Source organism: Helicoverpa zea, chromosome 23, assembly GCF_022581195.2.
Source record: "Helicoverpa zea isolate HzStark_Cry1AcR chromosome 23, ilHelZeax1.1, whole genome shotgun sequence".
Classification (NCBI taxonomy): Eukaryota; Metazoa; Arthropoda; class Insecta; order Lepidoptera; family Noctuidae; genus Helicoverpa; species Helicoverpa zea.
Window position 1 is genome coordinate 648805 of NC_061474.1, and position 17981 is coordinate 666785.

The 17981-nt window shown below is 34.5% G+C and overlaps 2 protein-coding genes across 5 annotated transcripts in view; one reads left to right on the top strand and one right to left on the bottom strand.

Moving 5' to 3' along the window:
* LOC124641834 (neurofilament heavy polypeptide-like) overlaps window positions 1-9871 on the bottom strand; it is a 33950-nt gene extending 24079 nt beyond the window's left edge. For all 4 annotated transcript variants that reach the window (XM_047180071.1, XM_047180070.1, XM_047180069.1 and 1 more), the window contains exon 1: window positions 9701-9871. The gene's annotated coding sequence lies outside the window, so the exon portion shown is untranslated. The remainder of the gene's footprint in view (window positions 1-9700) is intronic.
* Window positions 9872-13334: 3463 nt separating this feature from the next.
* On the top strand, window positions 13335-17631 carry LOC124641865 (nucleolar protein 12). The gene is made up of 6 exons (XM_047180113.1): window positions 13335-14727; window positions 14930-15059; window positions 15499-15712; window positions 16074-16636; window positions 16947-17057; window positions 17486-17631. The coding sequence occupies exons 1-6, from the start codon at window positions 13439-13441 to the stop codon at window positions 17546-17548; spliced, it is 2370 nt and encodes a 789-aa protein (XP_047036069.1). The 5' UTR covers window positions 13335-13438; the 3' UTR covers window positions 17549-17631.
* Window positions 17632-17981: the final 350 nt, after the last annotated feature.

Here is a 17981-nt window from a genome sequence, read left to right on the forward strand (position 1 = left end):
AGCCGACCCCAACATAGGGAATATTGAGAAAAAGGCTCGGAGGATGAGGATGAATTTGTCTAAAATGCTGAACTCCTAGTACCCAATATAAGATAGTTAAAATAATCTCAATTCTGATGCAAAAAGTAAATATAAAAAAAAACATTTTTTTATTAGGTATCTACACAGTAGTAACAAAGTTTATATTAAGAGTCCATTATTCTAGACCAAGTATTTTGCTTATAATATTTTTGATGAAAATTATGAAAAAGATCTAAGTCTTTTGGCATCCTGACGATTTTGAGCTGTGAAAAATTTCACAACTACCAGATTTCAGGAAAAATATTAAAGTGGGTCGATTTACCTACGTTACTTTCTTCTCATGGTAATCTGGCCCGTGCTTTTCAGGCCGAGTTTTCCCAACTGTTAATATTCCTAGAGTTTTACACAATTCACTCACATTTACACTTTTGCTCTCCTGGTAGATGATGTCAATTTTCGTATCGACTGTACAAATAAATAATTGGAATTGACGATATTTGAAATAAATTAACCAAATGTTTCACTGCATGGTGCAAATCGACCTATGCTTAAGATACCTTGGGCCATTCGCCCCGAATAAAACAAAAACAAAAACTGTGGTGCGAATCGACCCATTCAAAAACTGTACTTCGTCGATTGGCACCGCGGTGCCAATCGCTTGTGGGGCGAAACGACGAACGACCCGATCGGTGGCCTATCCTGTTCTAGTCTTTATATGAAGTATGTTGTTGTGAATGACAGTTGAAGATAGTTGAATGAAGTTTAACATTTCGGGGTTATGAAAAATGATGTAATGATCAACAAATAGACGTATTTTTGTTAATACTTGAGTAATGCGAGATTAATTTCCAAACTTGAATAAAAAATCCACTTTATAAAACCCAGCGTTATTTTAAATTCAGCATTTAAAAAAACGCTGCATCAATTTTTCCTTGGAACTATATTTTTTGTCACCAAAATTTATATTTGTCATCAAGTTGTATCACCTAATAAATAGATCTATCGCCACGAAATATTTTCGTTCTCAGATAAACAAAGAGTGTTCCCAGGTATGAATTAGCAAATTATTGTTAATATAATGTGTAAAATATGAGATGGATTACCAATAAAATTGTAGTGCATTACATGAATATAAACTTCGTTCTTATAATAATAGTTTTATTACTTAAATAATAGCTTGGTGCTCAAAATGGTAGATCTGTCACCAAATAAATCGATTAATCGATCCCTGACTGCGACTCCTTTTTATTTGTTATTTTGTCACCAATACAGTAGTTACATTTTATTTCGTTCAGTTATTAAAATAATGTATTCGTTACCAATTTAATACATCAGTTTATAATTTTAATAAAAATATGTTCAAAGGGAAGAGGAAGGGAAGGGAGACAAATTGGCGCGCTTTCGGGCCTCAACGAATGGGTTGTAGGTTGGTTGTAGGTACGATCATACGATGCGGGGCGCGGGCAGTGAGATTTTTAACAATAAATATTGATTATTTTGACTTTGATTAATTGTTTTATTTACTATTCAGCTAGAAATTTAATTTAAATATATTTATACTACCTGTGGAAACTAAAGCCCTTGGGGGGAGGCACATGGCCAGTTAAGTAGTAGACTCTTTTGGTTGAAATGATGATGACGACCACCCTACATTTTTAGACCTTCATGAAATTTTCTAGTGATATAATATATGATTTATTGGTGATCTCTTTAAATTAGTTTGCTTAAATACTATTAGGACAAACCTATTATAATACATACAAAATCATTTATTTGGTACTTGACCCCATATCTCCATGATTTTCGGTAATTTATTGTGGAAATGATTTTATATTGTTTGGTGACTACATTTGGTGACAAATCTACTATTTTGAGGGCAAACCCTATTATTTAAGAAACACAAAATGAATTAAATTGGTGACAGCTTAAATCATACCCTTTTTCCTTCAACACCGTTATAATGCATGTGTATTGTTTACATTTCAATATTTTCCCTACAAGTCTGCTCCGAATAGATAAGACAAACAAGTTCTACAGTTGTTTATGGAAACCATCAAGTTTTCCTATACCAGTCACGAGCCAACTTGTGAAAGTACTCTTTACTTGCTCAGACATCGTACGTGCAATTGTTTAAATATTTTGTTATTAAACAAGGCATTAATCATTAGAATGTAGAATGTATGTATTTTTCAATATCAATAATAATTAGTAAATAAACTATTCACTGGATGATACAAGTGATTGAACAGCTTTTGATTCACATTCAAAACTATCGATAAATCTATTTTGAGTAGATACTTGGTCAAGACGTTTATGATGTAATTCCAAGTTAGCAAGACAATACATTACAATGTAGGACACAGACACAGACAAATATTAATTTCAATGCAGTTTCTACGTGTTAAGAAGTAATACATCTCTGCCACCTCTATTATGTTCCAACTACGCCCCACAAATGCACACTGCAAGCTATTGACAATGCACTTACATGGCTCGTCAGCTTCCAAAGGATTTGCAAGTAAATGTACGAGCACTAATAGGTTTCAATGACCTCTAGTAACCCCTGTTCGGAATACGAGGTTTCTTACAAAGTAAAGGTATCTCAATTATGTTGCAAATTGTTGAGGAATATAGTAGGAAGGTTGCATGTCATTTCAAAAATGTTTAAATTCAAACAAAATGAGTCTCGAAAAAATACCAACACCTATAAAAAATGTACTAGGTACTTACTAAAAACTTGTTTGTAATAAGATAAGCATTTTACAACCCACATAGCACACCTTACTATTTTAATCAAGAAGCAATATACTCGTATACATAATAACAAGTAACAAGACTCATTCATTGAAAACTATGTTTTATCATTCTTTACAAGTCGGTATAACAAAACAATGCTAATACCATACATTTGTGTAACAATCGTTAGTCGTTAATGGACGTACTACTATGGTTAAACCCATTCAGTAATTGGAGCATTGGATAAAGTGAACGGAATGATTGCTAATGTTTACACATTGATTATCAATTTGATACGATATTTGTGTATGCAGGTGGCTTTAAAATTGATTTAGGTACCAGCTAAAAATTTGAAAATTCCTTTGGCCGATTATTTATTTAATAAGTTTGTTGTATAAATCATCGACCAAAGGCTCAAGTTTTATTCTGTAAGTAATCCGACTGGAACATACCAAAAAGGATTAAAGAGCACTTTACTAACTGGAATTAAAAATCACTGGAACAAAAAGCGTTCACCCTTTCGACAACAGACTATAAAAACAAAAACCCATCGTATATTATTACAAAAAACGAAGACCGGTAGTTCACTTGTTGAGCACGCCTGCGTGCGCGGGCGCCGTCACACTTCACTCGTTACGAAGGGACGGGCGATACCATTTAAATCTAGTCCTGCTTGAACTAATTGGAGATAAGGCGTTGTACCTTGCCCTTTTAGACACAAAAATTTAATCCTAAAATGAAAAGGACGGATTATGAGCCTGACACCCATAAAATGAAAATAGAAAACTCCTAGGGATCAAAATAGCGTAACTTCGGAAGATATACAAGAAATCAATCATTAAAGGTATGAAAGGCAACTTGGATGCTTTCTATTCTTGTCTAGAAATCGACTCGACCATACTTGTTAACGATTTCAAACGTCTTCAAAACATATTAAGGAAGAGTTTTGTTACGGTAGATTACTATGTCTCGGCTCATTGGTTCGAAAGGCCGGCCTATCTCGCTCCCTGATTTAACTAATTGAGCTGTTACTGCCATACTTTGTGGATTCAATATTGGGTCAACTATGACGGATATCTCATCTTGATATACAATCTTATATGGTTAACGGTGTGTAACACAGTTAAAGATAATCTGAAGCGAATACTGGAGTAAATGCTATAGATAGAGCAATACTTGTTTCTAAATATCATTTAGTAGAACTCCCACACCCAATCCATTCATGGTTATATCGCTTAAATCGCAAATAAACTAGCCCTTCACAAGGCATACAGTACTTATTGTGCAGTTACTCTTTATTCGTTTTTGATACAATCCTAATCGCTTTGTTGTGAACAAAATCAGTAGGTGACTCAGTTATTCCAAGTTTAAAAAGGGCAGAACATTAATTTTGTGGGAGATCTAAATTTTATGATGCAGCTTTACTTTAATTTTAACTTTACATTATCATCGCCCTTTTTATCGTCTCATGCTGGGCACCGGCCTCCAATCACACAGAGAAAGTTTGAGCGTTTATCAAACTTTACAGTCCTTGCCTGGCAAATATAAATATGCCCAATGCAATCAAGGAATCCAGTAACAAATCACACACACTATGGGATCTTTAAACGGCCACAATTTCTTTGCAACACGATACGAAGACATGGTACGTGCAATTTATGTTGATGAATGATGTGGGGGGGGCCGAGCGGCGTCCAAGGTCGTGCAAAAAAAGTCTACCGTCTGGACAGTACCGTGATTGGTTAGAAGTTGGCACCATTGATTATGTGAAGGCGTATTTTTTCCTCCTGTTGCTAGTTGGTATCTATGAGGAAAGTATTAGAGCTTTACTCGTCATGCTTTGCTATATAAAAATCGAATCTGTATTGTCTGACTTTATTGGCTCTTTTTGGACAAAGATTCATTAGAACGGAAAACTCTAGGATATTTGCAGTGTTATTACAATTCACATCAGGATAAGTTCAGATGAAGGCACTTTCTGGAGGACAGTGAACCTCTCCTGGGTAGTTTTTAACGCGAGGCAGCAAAATAGGGTAAATACGCCAAATGTCGGCCTCCCCCCAAACTTCGGCCGTCTGTACATTTTCAGCTTGCATTCATTCAAAAGGTAATTAAGTGTTAGTTTTGCTCCTCGAATTGCAACCTTGGTTTATACTCTATACGTACAAATCGTTACTATCCGATTCTGTCACTTACTCTTCTCATACTGAGCGTCAGTAGCGATTGCGCCGTTGAAACATCAAATTCGCACGTAAAGTAGCTTACTCGAAGTGAATACTCACATTTTGGGGATTGATATTAGAACGATAAAACATTTATTTATTTTTGTTTTAAGCTTGATTATCACTAATGGGTTATTTTTACTATATTTTAAGATAGTTTTTTCAGCGTTTTGCGTATATTTTTCAAGGAAAAATAGGAGGCCGCCATTAGGACAACAGTTTTGACTTAAAACCGGAGTCTCGGCCGTGGCCGACTTAAAGCAAATGCAGTCTATTTTATAAATTCCTATTGTACTAATTTCGTTGGCTTAACAAGAGAATTTGCAAAGCTTATAGGCAAATAGATCTATTTTACGTTTAATAGCCAAATAACGGCCGGGGTGATATTAGTTGAATCTCGAGAAATAAGGTACAAGAAATAGGGGCCGACATTAGAATCGTAAATAATCGTAATGTCGACCAGCCTCCAACTCAAGCGCCACTATACAGGCTGATGAAAAAATACTTTTATATTTTTTCATTTTCTCAAAATGAAATAATTTATTTATTATAATTCATTATATCGTATAGAAGTTAAGTTTAAATGTAAGAGTTGACAGTATTGTAGGCATGTTTATGGTAGCTTTATAGTTTGATACTTGCTATCCATTAAACCGTTCTTATTAGCTTAAAAAATATGAATGGTTGGTCGTGAATACGACTTTTTTTGTTTAGGGGAAACAAAAAAATATTTTACTATAAATTAAACAAATACAATTATAGTTCGGCCATTCAGAGAATGCGTTCCTGACACGTCGCGATTGAACTGACGACGTAACTTTGCAATGGCGTTGCAGTTACGATAAAAATATTTTTGCTGGTTGTTTACCGTTTTAACAATTGAGGAGCATTAAAACAACATTATTATATCAATAATCAATGAATGTTATAATTTTGTGCCAAACTGAGTGTCAAATAACTTGGTAAACAATATTTTTCTAAATCTATACTGCGCTATTACAAGGTTATGTCAGCGGTTTATATTTTGTAGTGCTGTGCTAAAAATAACAGGCAAGTATCGTAATCTGTTCTTATACAGTTATAATATAAAATAATACGTTTTGATTTTCTTTTTAAGAATTGGAAAATAATGGACTATAAGACTTAATTATAACGTTTATGAAATATAAAAATAAAACTATGACCAAACCGCATTTTTATACTTAGATTAAAAATGGTAACCCCAAATGGCGTTATGGGCCGCCATTTTGTGACGCTAAAACAGTCGTCCGTTGTCGTTTCGTGCGCATAGACCACGTTTTTCAAGTGTTTTCGATCTGTTTTTATTTGATTACCCGGCTTTTGTTAGACCGAGATATCAGGATTGATTCTGTTATTGATAATAATATAATTATACATGTAGGCGAAGATGATGATGAAGACACCACCTCCTCAAGCAAATCGGAGTCTGATTAATATTCTGTTCGCACATTCAATTCAATGTACTTGTAACAAAGAATAAATAAAACAATTTTATTATATGAATATTACCTTTTTTGGTTTCCACTTAAATAACTAAAATATAAAACAAATGATTCCGCCAATTTAAAACGAAAATAATCTTAAAATAATGCGGCGGTTCATTTTGAAGGAACGGTAACGAACTCAGTGTTATGTTGTGCCCATCACTAGTCGTGACTAACTGATAGGTGTCAGGAACGCATTCTCTGAACGGCCGAAGTATACAAATGTATACTTAGTATTATATTATAATTCTGCTAAAATAAATCATGTTAATAATATTTGTCACTGCCTTAATTTAAAACAGCCTATACCCGGCCGACATTTGGAAAAAACGCGACCGACCTTGGGCCGTGAATGGCCGACTTTAGGGTTTTTCTGTTCTCGACGCATCTAAGCCTTATTACTTTTTTCTTTTCGTAGAAATATCAATCTTATGCCTATAAACATGACATAGATTAATCAAACTATCCAAAACCGCATCAAAAACTATCTTTCGTTGGAAACTGACGGTGCTATAGCGAACCGCAAGCAGAAAATCGCTAAGGGGGCCGACATTTGGCGTATTTACCCTACACACTAGTTAACAATTTCATTAAAAGAATAGTGCTCATTACACAATACAAGAATATCTACCTCGTGTTCAATAGTGGCGACAATCATAGCCACGTGGGTGACTAATTATGTCGTCTCGCGCCTAAGTAGTGTTCTCTTTAGTCACGCAATGTACCACAAAGTAGTACGGACACTTCAAGGATAAATACCTTGGAAAAATCAAGGGAAAATTTACACCAAGAATGTTGAATTGTAGTACCAAAATCAAGTTTGAAATGTCTCGTGTTAAATGGCTTTAGATTCTTCAAAACATTGTAATATTTGTAGTACTATGAACACATTGTTAAAAACGCGTGTAACTAAAGGTGTGAATTTAGCTGAACCATAGAAAATCGTAAATTCCTGTACGAGTAGTTCTCATGTTACCAGTTCTTTTTTTTATGATGTAGGTTTTAAAACTATTTTTTGTTTGAAACATATTATGTTTCAGTATATTGTTGGATACTGAAAGTATTAATTTCATAAAAGAGTTTATTCAAGTTATATTAACAAAAAACTTGGTAAGAATAGGCAAGTTTTTAACTTTTTCGTGGTTTTTATTTACCAAAGACGTTTGACTGCTTTCTGAATAATATATACACATAGGATTTATCCCCAAACTCTTGAGGATCCACACGCAAAGTTTCCGAAAATGCCGAACATGCTTTTTACATGAATAATACCTATTCAAGTGGGCTGTTTACTTCAATAAAAAACATGGATAAGAAAGCTGCAGATAGACGTAACCAGTAAACTTCAAGTCTCCCCATCTTTATTGAGAGACGGGACGCAGTTTTTTTGCGCACTTGGCGCGCAAAACGCCAAAATGGGTTTATGGTTTCTTTTTTTCTTTACGAATTTGTGCAAGGAGTCAAGACCTTCTTTTTGTAAACATACAAGTGAATCCTTTTTTTTGCCTCTTAACCTGTTGTAAAATTTCGTAATGGAAATAATGTATGGTAAACTCCTCAATAATTACTTAAAATATTTCGTAATATTTTTTTGCAATAAAGATTTATTGTGATAAATTGTAGGAAGTATTTACACATTAACCTTGACTTTGTGCTGTATTTTAATGAGTTAATAAAAAATTGTTGCTATGGTACAGTCCAAACCATTGTCTTTTTTGTAGTTTCAATTAACATAATTCAATATGAACCATTAACAATAACTGATAATTTAAATTAATCTTAGCCAATTCACTCACCATACTTGTCTTATTATTGTAAACTTTCAAAACACAGAAAATAAATAAAATCCATTTATATTATCTTCAATAAATTAAAAAAATAAAGAACATTTGTTAAATATTACTTTGACATAAATGCAAAACGATTTTAAAATCTTTATCTGCTTAATAAATCCTTCTACACTGCAAACTCTGTAGTTGTAAACGCAACTTTATCAGTACGCAATATAAACAAAGTAAAAGATAGATAAAGAGGTTACGGACAGGTGCGGCCAAGATAAGTACTGTTATCTGATTGGCCACGGTCATCATCATTCATGATTTAAATCTCACGGAATAAGAAATAAAGGATGGACTTTCTTGATCAGATTAACCTGTTGTATGCCAGAGGACAGACATACGCAAGGCACAAATTGATTCTCTATTGTTTTAAAATTAGTGTCATAGAAGCAATTAAAGATTTGTACTGTTTTTTTATTGATTACTGTATTATGTTGGGAAGTAAATGCAGGAGACATTTTAAATTATTAAGCTAAAGCAAAGCCAAGACATAATCAATTTAACATAAATTGAATCACTTGCATCAACAATTTCTGAACATTTCACTAAAATAAGTTAGTGATATATTAAAATCTTAACAGTAACTTACACAAAACGACTACTGTATATCCATTTACGTCTCATTTACTTCCATACAAGGAAAATGATACCACAATACAGTTTACCGGAACACATTCAACTAAGTTTGTAAATAAACAGTTAACTGTTTTGTTAGATTATCAAGGAAACGTAAAACACACTTCACGAATTTGCAATAGGTGGACGATAGCATCGACTATTATTGTCGGCAATGCAAATAATTTTGTAGCTAAAATGTCAAGGCAAATCTAGATTAGCATCACAGAAGTTTTATACTTTAAAAATAAAAGAAAAACCACGTTGTCTTAGCATCGTAATCGAGCTATGAGCAGTGTAAAACAAGTTCTTATTTCAATATAGCTTCATAGTTTATAATGTTATACAGCCTAAGGTCAAAACAGGCTGAAAAAAACAACACCATTATTTCATTTCCTAGTCACGAATAAAGAGATCCAATTTCATTCAATTCTGTTACGTTTTACAAGGAATAGATTAGTGAAATAATGTAATTTGAGCACACTGCAAGATCGGTTTAAATTACTATATACGAACGTAATTAGAAAGACCGACGCAAACTTGTACTGGGCGTGCGCAATGTATAACCTACATAATAATTAAATACGTTTGTCAACATAAAACATGAATAACTAATTGTTTTAGGTACTTTCCGGCAAATTTTGATAACAATTCCAAGTGTTGTATTCAAGTTGGACAAATAAAAAAACATACATTGAAATGATGGCGGGCGGCACAATGGCGCGCTCAACGTTTGTTAATAAAAAACAATGAATATACTCACGCTTGATGATAAAAATCCACACACACTGTAAAATAACACTGTACGAACCAAATATCACCAGATTTGGCGTGTAACGATCAAACAAAACTAATTATTATCGAGAAAGCGTCGCTGAAACACATCGTTTTTCCGGAATAATTGGTATTGCCAGAATTCCAAAAACAAATTCCATGGCATACCGCACAGAGTTGCCACATGAGATTATTATAACTACCCAAATATTAATTAAGTACTGTTCTTTATCCAGTGTCCTAAATGGACTTTTATGCACCACGTACTCGATCCAAGCTTGTTCCCGTATCAGATGGGATTTATTCTTGGCCACCCTAGGCATGAGTACGCGTGAACATGAGGCCGCGAGCAGAGTAAGAGTGGTTTTGTATTACTTTGAGGAAAAATGCACCCTCCATCCTGATACTGTTTATATTTTATTATTTTTACATCACACTAACTATAGCTTGGCAAAAAAGAGTGTGGAATAAATGAGGTCAGCACTATCGCACCTGTGGCAACCCGGAATACTACGACTCACAGATTTTGATATTTGTTATTTTTGGAGATATTCAATCCTAAGTAGGCGATGTCCCTGGGACACTTCAATGTCCAGTATTAACGATGTTAACAATTTTTATTTGATTTTGATTTTTAGTTCCAACTGTCACCGCGTCAGACTCTTTTTTGCCAAGCTGTACAACATTAAATGGTTGGGTATTAGAGTCTGGCCAACGAAAGCTGACCACGAATTAATTTCTAAAGTTTTGATATGGCAATATTTTAGAACTGTCAAAATTGTCCCATTGACGTTTCTTAATAAAGTCGGTTTGTTATTTTATTTCATCCTATTTTCATTGGTTTTGTGTAAAATAATGCCGAAAACAATCAAAAGTTCGACGAGAAAGCTTCTATTTACTATGATTGACAAATATAAAGACCTACAAAGTGATTTGAATCAGAAATTTGCAGAGAAAATACGACGACTGGATTCAATCATTTCACTTTTAGGTTAGTTTTTTGAATTTCCATTGAAACATCTTGATACTTTTGACTTATTTGCAAAAAACGCAATAGTTTTCACGGTGTATCTACTTTTCAGATAATATTAACGGGGACAACGGCAACGAGGAAACAAAACTTACAATTGCGGAAACAGTAAAGAAATTGAAAACTCTCGAAAATAATGAAATGTTTGCAAGTGAAACACAGTACTTAGAAAAAATATCTTCAATGACAGGTTCACTACATTAATTAAAAAATTATAGATTTATCAGTCAACTTATAAGATCTATGCTTTGAGAAAAAAATGTCTTAAACCAAATGTTTTTTTTTTGTTTTTTATATATTATTGGTCTTATGGGTATTATGGTATTATTATACTCTTACACAATTTTTGTACTTGTTCTTTTCAGATATAAGTGTGAAGACCTTAAGAAGAATTAAAATTGAAGGGTCTAAAAATCAAGGACAGTGGGATACTCCAGGAAAAAAACGTCCACATTCAGCAACAGTTTCTAATTTGGATAATTTTGACATTTCTGCTATAAGAAACAAAATAAACTCATTTTATGCAGTAAAAAAACAAGTCCCAACACTGAGAAGCCTGCACAATGAACTGAAGGAAGCAATTGGATTTATGGGATGTCGTGAAACCCTTAGAAATGTTTTACATAAGAACGGATTTGACTTCCAAAACAATAAAAATGAACGGGCTTTACTCACAGAAAAATATGAAATTGCAGCATGGAGACACAGATTCTTGAGAACAATACATCAAAAGAGACTAGAAGGTAAACAGATTATTTACCTTGATGAGACATATGTACATCAGAACTATAAAGTCAAAAAATCGTGGCAAGGACCTTCAACAAGTGGTGTCACAACAAAAATTTCATCGGGTAAAAGGCATATCATTGTGCATGCGGGATCGGAGGAAGGATTCGTGCCAGGCGCATTATTGGTATTTAGTACAAAATCCAAATCAGCTGACTACCATGATGATATGAATTCTACCAACTTCATGAAATGGTTTGAAGAAATGTTGCTACCAAATCTCACAAAACCCAGCGTACTTGTGATGGACAATGCAAGTTATCATGTAAAACAAGTGAACAAACCCCCTACTATGTCTGATTCTAAATCTAATCTCCGTATATGGCTTCAAGAGAATAATATTCATTTTGAAGAATATCATACGAAATCAGAACTAATGTGTCTAGTGAAAGATAATAAACCTGCAGTTATTTACGAAGCAGAAGAAGCCCTAAAAAAATACAGTCATATCTTGAATCACGAAATTTTGTTGCTGCCACCGTATCATTGCGACCTCAACGCCATTGAGCTTGTATGGAGTGAGGCAAAGAGAAAAGTGGCAAGTAGAAATATAGGTATACCAGGGTCGGAAATGCAAAATTTAATAAAAGAATGTTTTGCATCAATAACGGCCAATGACTGGAAGAAGTACACCGATCATGTACTTCATGTTGAAGAGCAATACAAATTAAGGGATCGTCTTATTGATACCGAACTTGAACCCTTCATAATAAATGTTGGAGGCACTAGCAGTAGCAGTGAAGCCAATTCTATAATATCAGGTGTAGAGTACTTGGAATCCGATTTCAATTATGACTCCTAACTCCTTCATTGTGTTGATATAGTTGTATCGGTGCTATCTATTCCATCGAATAAACGTTTTGTAATAACTTTTTTTTTAATTCATCCCTGTGGACTTCAATGCATGCAGAAGTTAAAAAATGCCATACCCTGGCTATGCTATGGCATTTTTAGGGTTTCGTACCCAAAGGGTAAAACGGGACCTTATTGTTTTCGCTCCTCTGTCCGTCCGTCCGTCCGTCTGTCACCAGGCTGTATCTCATGGACCGTGATAGTTAGAGAGTTGAAATTTTCACGGATGATGTATTTCTGTTGCCGCTATACCAACAAATACTGAAAACTAGAATAAAATAAATATTTCGGGGGGCTCCCATACTCATTTTTGCTCGATATCTATATATAAATATATGTATGTTTATAGAATAATAGTTTGGATGGTACGGAACTCTACGAGCGCGAGTCCGACTCGCACTTGGCCGGTTTTTAAATAATGTTATTACAGTCGTAATGTTCTGATATGAAACATTGATATAAATATCGCTATAAATAACAAGTATCAACTCCGTTTAAGCAGCGTATAGCCGGGGTTGTCAGCTCTTGATTTTTTAAAATTGCCGCCTTTTTTCTTGGACAGCTTTCGTTGGCCAGACTCTATATAGTGGGTCCATTACATATGTTATGAAACTGACTAATTATTTTTGTATACAAATAAGGTAAATTAATTTTCTATTTGGCAACACATTTAGTGTTGTCAATTTCTGGATTTTTCCATAATTTGGGGAAAATAAACTATTTGAAACACAAAATACTTTGATGTCGCAATTTGTTGAGTAATTTATGACTTACCTATGGTTATTTTTAAAAGCATAAGACGAGAAAGGTTCGGTACAGGTAAAAAACATAACGTAAGTGAAAACAACAAATATGTTTTGGTGAATATAATTTGTGTCATCAACAAAAAATTTTCACAACATAACAGTAAAACTATGGGGAAAATGTTTTCAAAGTTTTTGCAACACCTTACATTAGCTGTCACAAAATGTCAAAATAAAATAACCAAAATTACCATGTGCGTTTCGGCGACACACGGTATTTGATCTATAAATAACTAATTTATGTGATTATTGTGCCATGGATTACGTGGTAGGCAGCGTGGCAGCCCTAATTACCGGAAACGTGACACCAAGCAGACCTAGACTGCTGAAAAGAGCCTTAACACCCACAAAACACCAGCCTTCACCGAACGTTACTCCTAAGAGTGAATTTGTAGAAGATAGATCCATATTTCTGTCTCCCAGTATGCAGAAGAAGAAGGCTATAGTCAAGAAGTCTCCCAAGAGGATATTCCAAAATCCTGACCCTGAGGCGATGGAAAATGGTGAGGGAAATACTAGTTTATCTAGCCCTAAGGCAGACAAAGTTAAAAAACATTTAAAGGATGATTTAGAAGCTGACACTTCTAATCAAAGCCTGACTAAATCACCCAAAATCAAAGGTAATAAAAGAGATTCAACAACAGTTCAAGAAATTAACACAAGTGTTACTGAACAAAATGTAAATGAAAGTACACCTAAGAAGAAGAAAAAGAAACATAATTCTGAGTCAGATAGTACACAGAACGTAAGTACTGAACCTACTGAGCATACAGAGGTTACACCCACAGGAAAAAGTCCAAAAAAGAACAAGCAGAGACGTAAATCCGTAGTAGACATAGAAGCAAATAAAGAAAATGACAACTCCGAAACACAAAATGCTGAGGAAAATCCTACAGAACAGAAAAATACATCTAAAATCACAGAAACTGCCCAAACGAATAACACTACACCTAAAAAGAAAAACAAGAAAAGAAAGAAAAAATCAAAAGCACAAACTGCTCAAAGCACAGTAGTAGAAGCCACTGAAAATAAAGAAACCACACCAGAGGAAACAAATAAAGAAAATATACAAAAAGAAAATCAAGAGACACCTAAAAAGAAAAATAAGAAACGCAAGAAATCAAAAGGACCTCAAAATAAACCGGAAATCATGGAGACAGATGAACCAGCAGTAATTGAAAATCGAGAAGAAAGTGATGATGAAGATATAGAATCTACAAACAAAGTCAATCCTAACGCAATCACGGATAAAGAGTCAGATTCTGAACATGACTCTGATGATGAAATAGAATCAGAAAATGAAGAAATTAACAAGAAAGTGTTAGAAGAAGAAAAAGCTGATGCTAGCTCAGATGATGAGGAAGAAGAGGAAAAAGTAGAGAAAGTGGAGAAGAAAGAAGAACAGAAGGAAGAGAGTGGAGTAGAGAGAATCACTGAGGATGAGATTAAGAGAACTCTCTTTGTAGGCAATGTGCCTTTTAGTGCTAAATGTAAGAAGGAGGTTAAGAAGATATTCAGCAAACATGGACAAATAGAAACAATAAGGTAAAGTTTTATTTTCTACCTACATATTCACTGACTAATAAAATCTGTAACATGATCTTTACAGCAAACTACTTCAAAATATAGCCATACATATAAAATATAGCATTACTGCTAGCAAGATCTTATAGAATATCCAGAAAGACAAAAACAATTCTTTACAAGCATTTTTATTTCTTCGAATTTATTATTTTTGTGTTTCCAGGATCCGCACAGTGCCCATTAAAGATGGTCGCTACACGCCGAAGCTAGCTGTCATCAAGAATGAGCTCCACCCTGAGAGGACAACTGTCAATGTGTACATTAAGTACGCTGATGAAGCTTCCATTGAAAAGGTGAACATTTATATAAATTACTATCCGTTTTACCGGGGTTTCATCCACCTCCTCGGCAACTACTGCACGTACCAGTATTAAACTATGTTACTCGAGAAGAATGTAGGTTTCCACCAGTGGAATAATTTTTCAGAGTCGTTTTAGTTTTCTAACGATTTGAACTAATCCATGCACCCAGGTAAAAAGGTAACTGTTGTCAGACTCTAAACCTGCAAGGCAACTGAATTTTTGCTCAACCTAATCCAACATTATGAGGCATCATCGTCTCATGGAAATCTGTAATATTAGCTGGCAATGTGACTTATTTCTTAAAAATATCAAATTAGCTAGCTTTTGAATTCAGCTACACCACGTTTTTCATACCTTAAATGTAATCGAAAACTCAATGATCAATTATTTTAAATCTAAATTCCAACATCAATGAACATTATTCTTCCAGGCGCTATCAGAAAACAACACACTCCTCAACGAGAACCACCTCCGAGTGTCCCGCAGCAGCAGCACAGGAGCTGAGCACGACCCTCGCTGCTCCGTCTTCATCGGCAACTTACCGTTTGCCATGGAAGATGAAGCATTGAGGGAGAAGTTCGAGAAGTGTGGGGCAATACATTCTGTCAGGATTATTAGGGATAAGAAGACTAATGCTGGGAAAGGTAAAGTATTGTTTATAAAACTTTTTGTTATTTACCTATTCCTGAGCAACAACAGATGTTGTTTGTAGCGTCACTCTTCCCAGTCATAACACTTAGTAAGTGGTGAAGGTAGGACGTTTTTGGAGACTGTCTTATGTAATACTGACTTTCAAAAATTGCTAATTTCTAGCTTACTTTGAATAAATGCGTTTTAATTTCATTTATAAAATAGTGAGCTGCAAATACCGAGGCTGTATGTAGGTAACATTCTTGTGTAAAAATTTTGTGTTTTTGTTTGTTGTTTCCAAAGTCCAGAAACATATGTATCTGACATTTTACTTAAATGGTTAACTTAAATTACACAGTACCAATTTCATTCCAGGTTTCGGTTACGTAAACTTCGAGTCAAAAGACGGCGTCGAACTAGCACTAGCGTTAACAGAAGAAGATTTAACTGTCAAGAACAGAATATTACGCGTCAAACGATGCACACAAGTAACAAACAAAAAGAAACCGGTACAAACTGGTAACAACCAGAATAACCAGCCACGAGGGGGTTTCAAAGGAAATAACAACCAGTTTAACCAACAGAGAGGTGGTTTTAGAAATAATGATAATAACCAGAGAGCTGGATTCAGAAATAATGATAACCAAAACAACCAGCAGAGAGGGAATTTCAGGCCAGGTTTTAACCGGGACAACCAGAGAGGTGATTTCAGATCTGGGAATAACCAAATGAACCAGCAAAGGAGTGGTCCTCCCAACCGTAATAATCAGGGTAACAGTCAAGGTAATAGACAGAGAAATGCAATGGGTGGTGGAAATAATCAGAATAATCAAAGAGGAGGGTTCAATAAGTTTGGTGCACAAAGGAACCAGTCACAGAAAGATGATGAGGGGCGCGAGGGAGCACACAGGAGGGTCATGAATAAGAGGAAGAATGAGGTAACTAACATGTCTAGTTATTTTAATATTGATAGGGGCTTATGTTTAGAGTAATACTTAATTTTCAAAAAAGTGATAAAGATATATTTTTTCAAGTAATAGAGACAAACCACACTAGAAATAAAGTCAAATGTAAATCTGTACAATATTTTCCCGCGGTTCACCCGCGTTTCGTGGGAACTGCTGCCCATACGGGAATAAAATATAGCCTATTGTACTCTTAAACATTGTAGAGCTATCTATCAGTGAAAGAATTTTGGAAAGATTACCCCCCATATACAAACGTCAAATTCTTAATTTATTTTTATAGGAAGGAGAAGGCGGCAATGGACCTCCAAACAAGAAACAGAAAGATATGACTCAACCCAGAGAAAAGAAAACCAGGAAGGAATTCGTTGGTATGACTGCTGAAAAGAAAAAGGTGATGTCCATACCCACTTTTTCATTTCCCAGTTAAAAAATAGTAGCGTTTAGTTACCCTTATGTGTGAAATCTATATAATATGAGCTTGATCTTTAATAAAAAGTAAAACATAACTTTCCCCCACATTATCATGATTCACGAATGTAAATCTCAAAAAGAAACGACACAATAATAGTTTTATCGATCTTAAAGAAACCTTTTCAATGTGATAATTAAACACTAAACATAGTCAGACTAAGTTATATTTTAATACTCAGCACTCAAGACATAATTATTACGTAATATTTCAAAGACACCAAAAAGAGAGTAACTTTGACCTACAACCATTTTGATTTTGCATTTTATTATGTAGGTGTTCCACAAGGTCACATGCTGGGTCCTTTACTGTTTTTTTTAAGGTGTCTAATAAAAGTATTTCCTTTTCAGAAACGCAAGGTTGACAAAGGACAAAAGAAAAAGAAGGCTTTAAGCGAGATTTTAACGAAATAGTGTGATGTGATACAATGATTCCAACTGTATGTAACTTATTGTTTTATTATGTTCATTAAAATTTAATTTTAAGACATACAAAATTTAGTTTTGTTGCTCTATCTATACCCAAAGTTTTTAATAAATAGTGCTATATTCTGAACTAGCTTCTGCCAGCGGTTTCACCCGCATCCCGTGGGAACTACTTCCCGTACCGGGATAAAAAGTAGCCTATAGCCTTCCTCGATAAATTGGCTATCTAACACTGAAATAAATTTTCAAATCGGACCAGTAGTTCTTGAGATTAGCGTGTTCAAACAAACAAACAAACTCTTCAGCTTTATAATATTAATATAGAAGAATACGTGAGCGTATTTGTTAATATGTACCAAAGTTAGCCCACATTACATATCTTTAGCTTGTCTTAGCTCGGCCGCTTATGCTTTAAATCAGA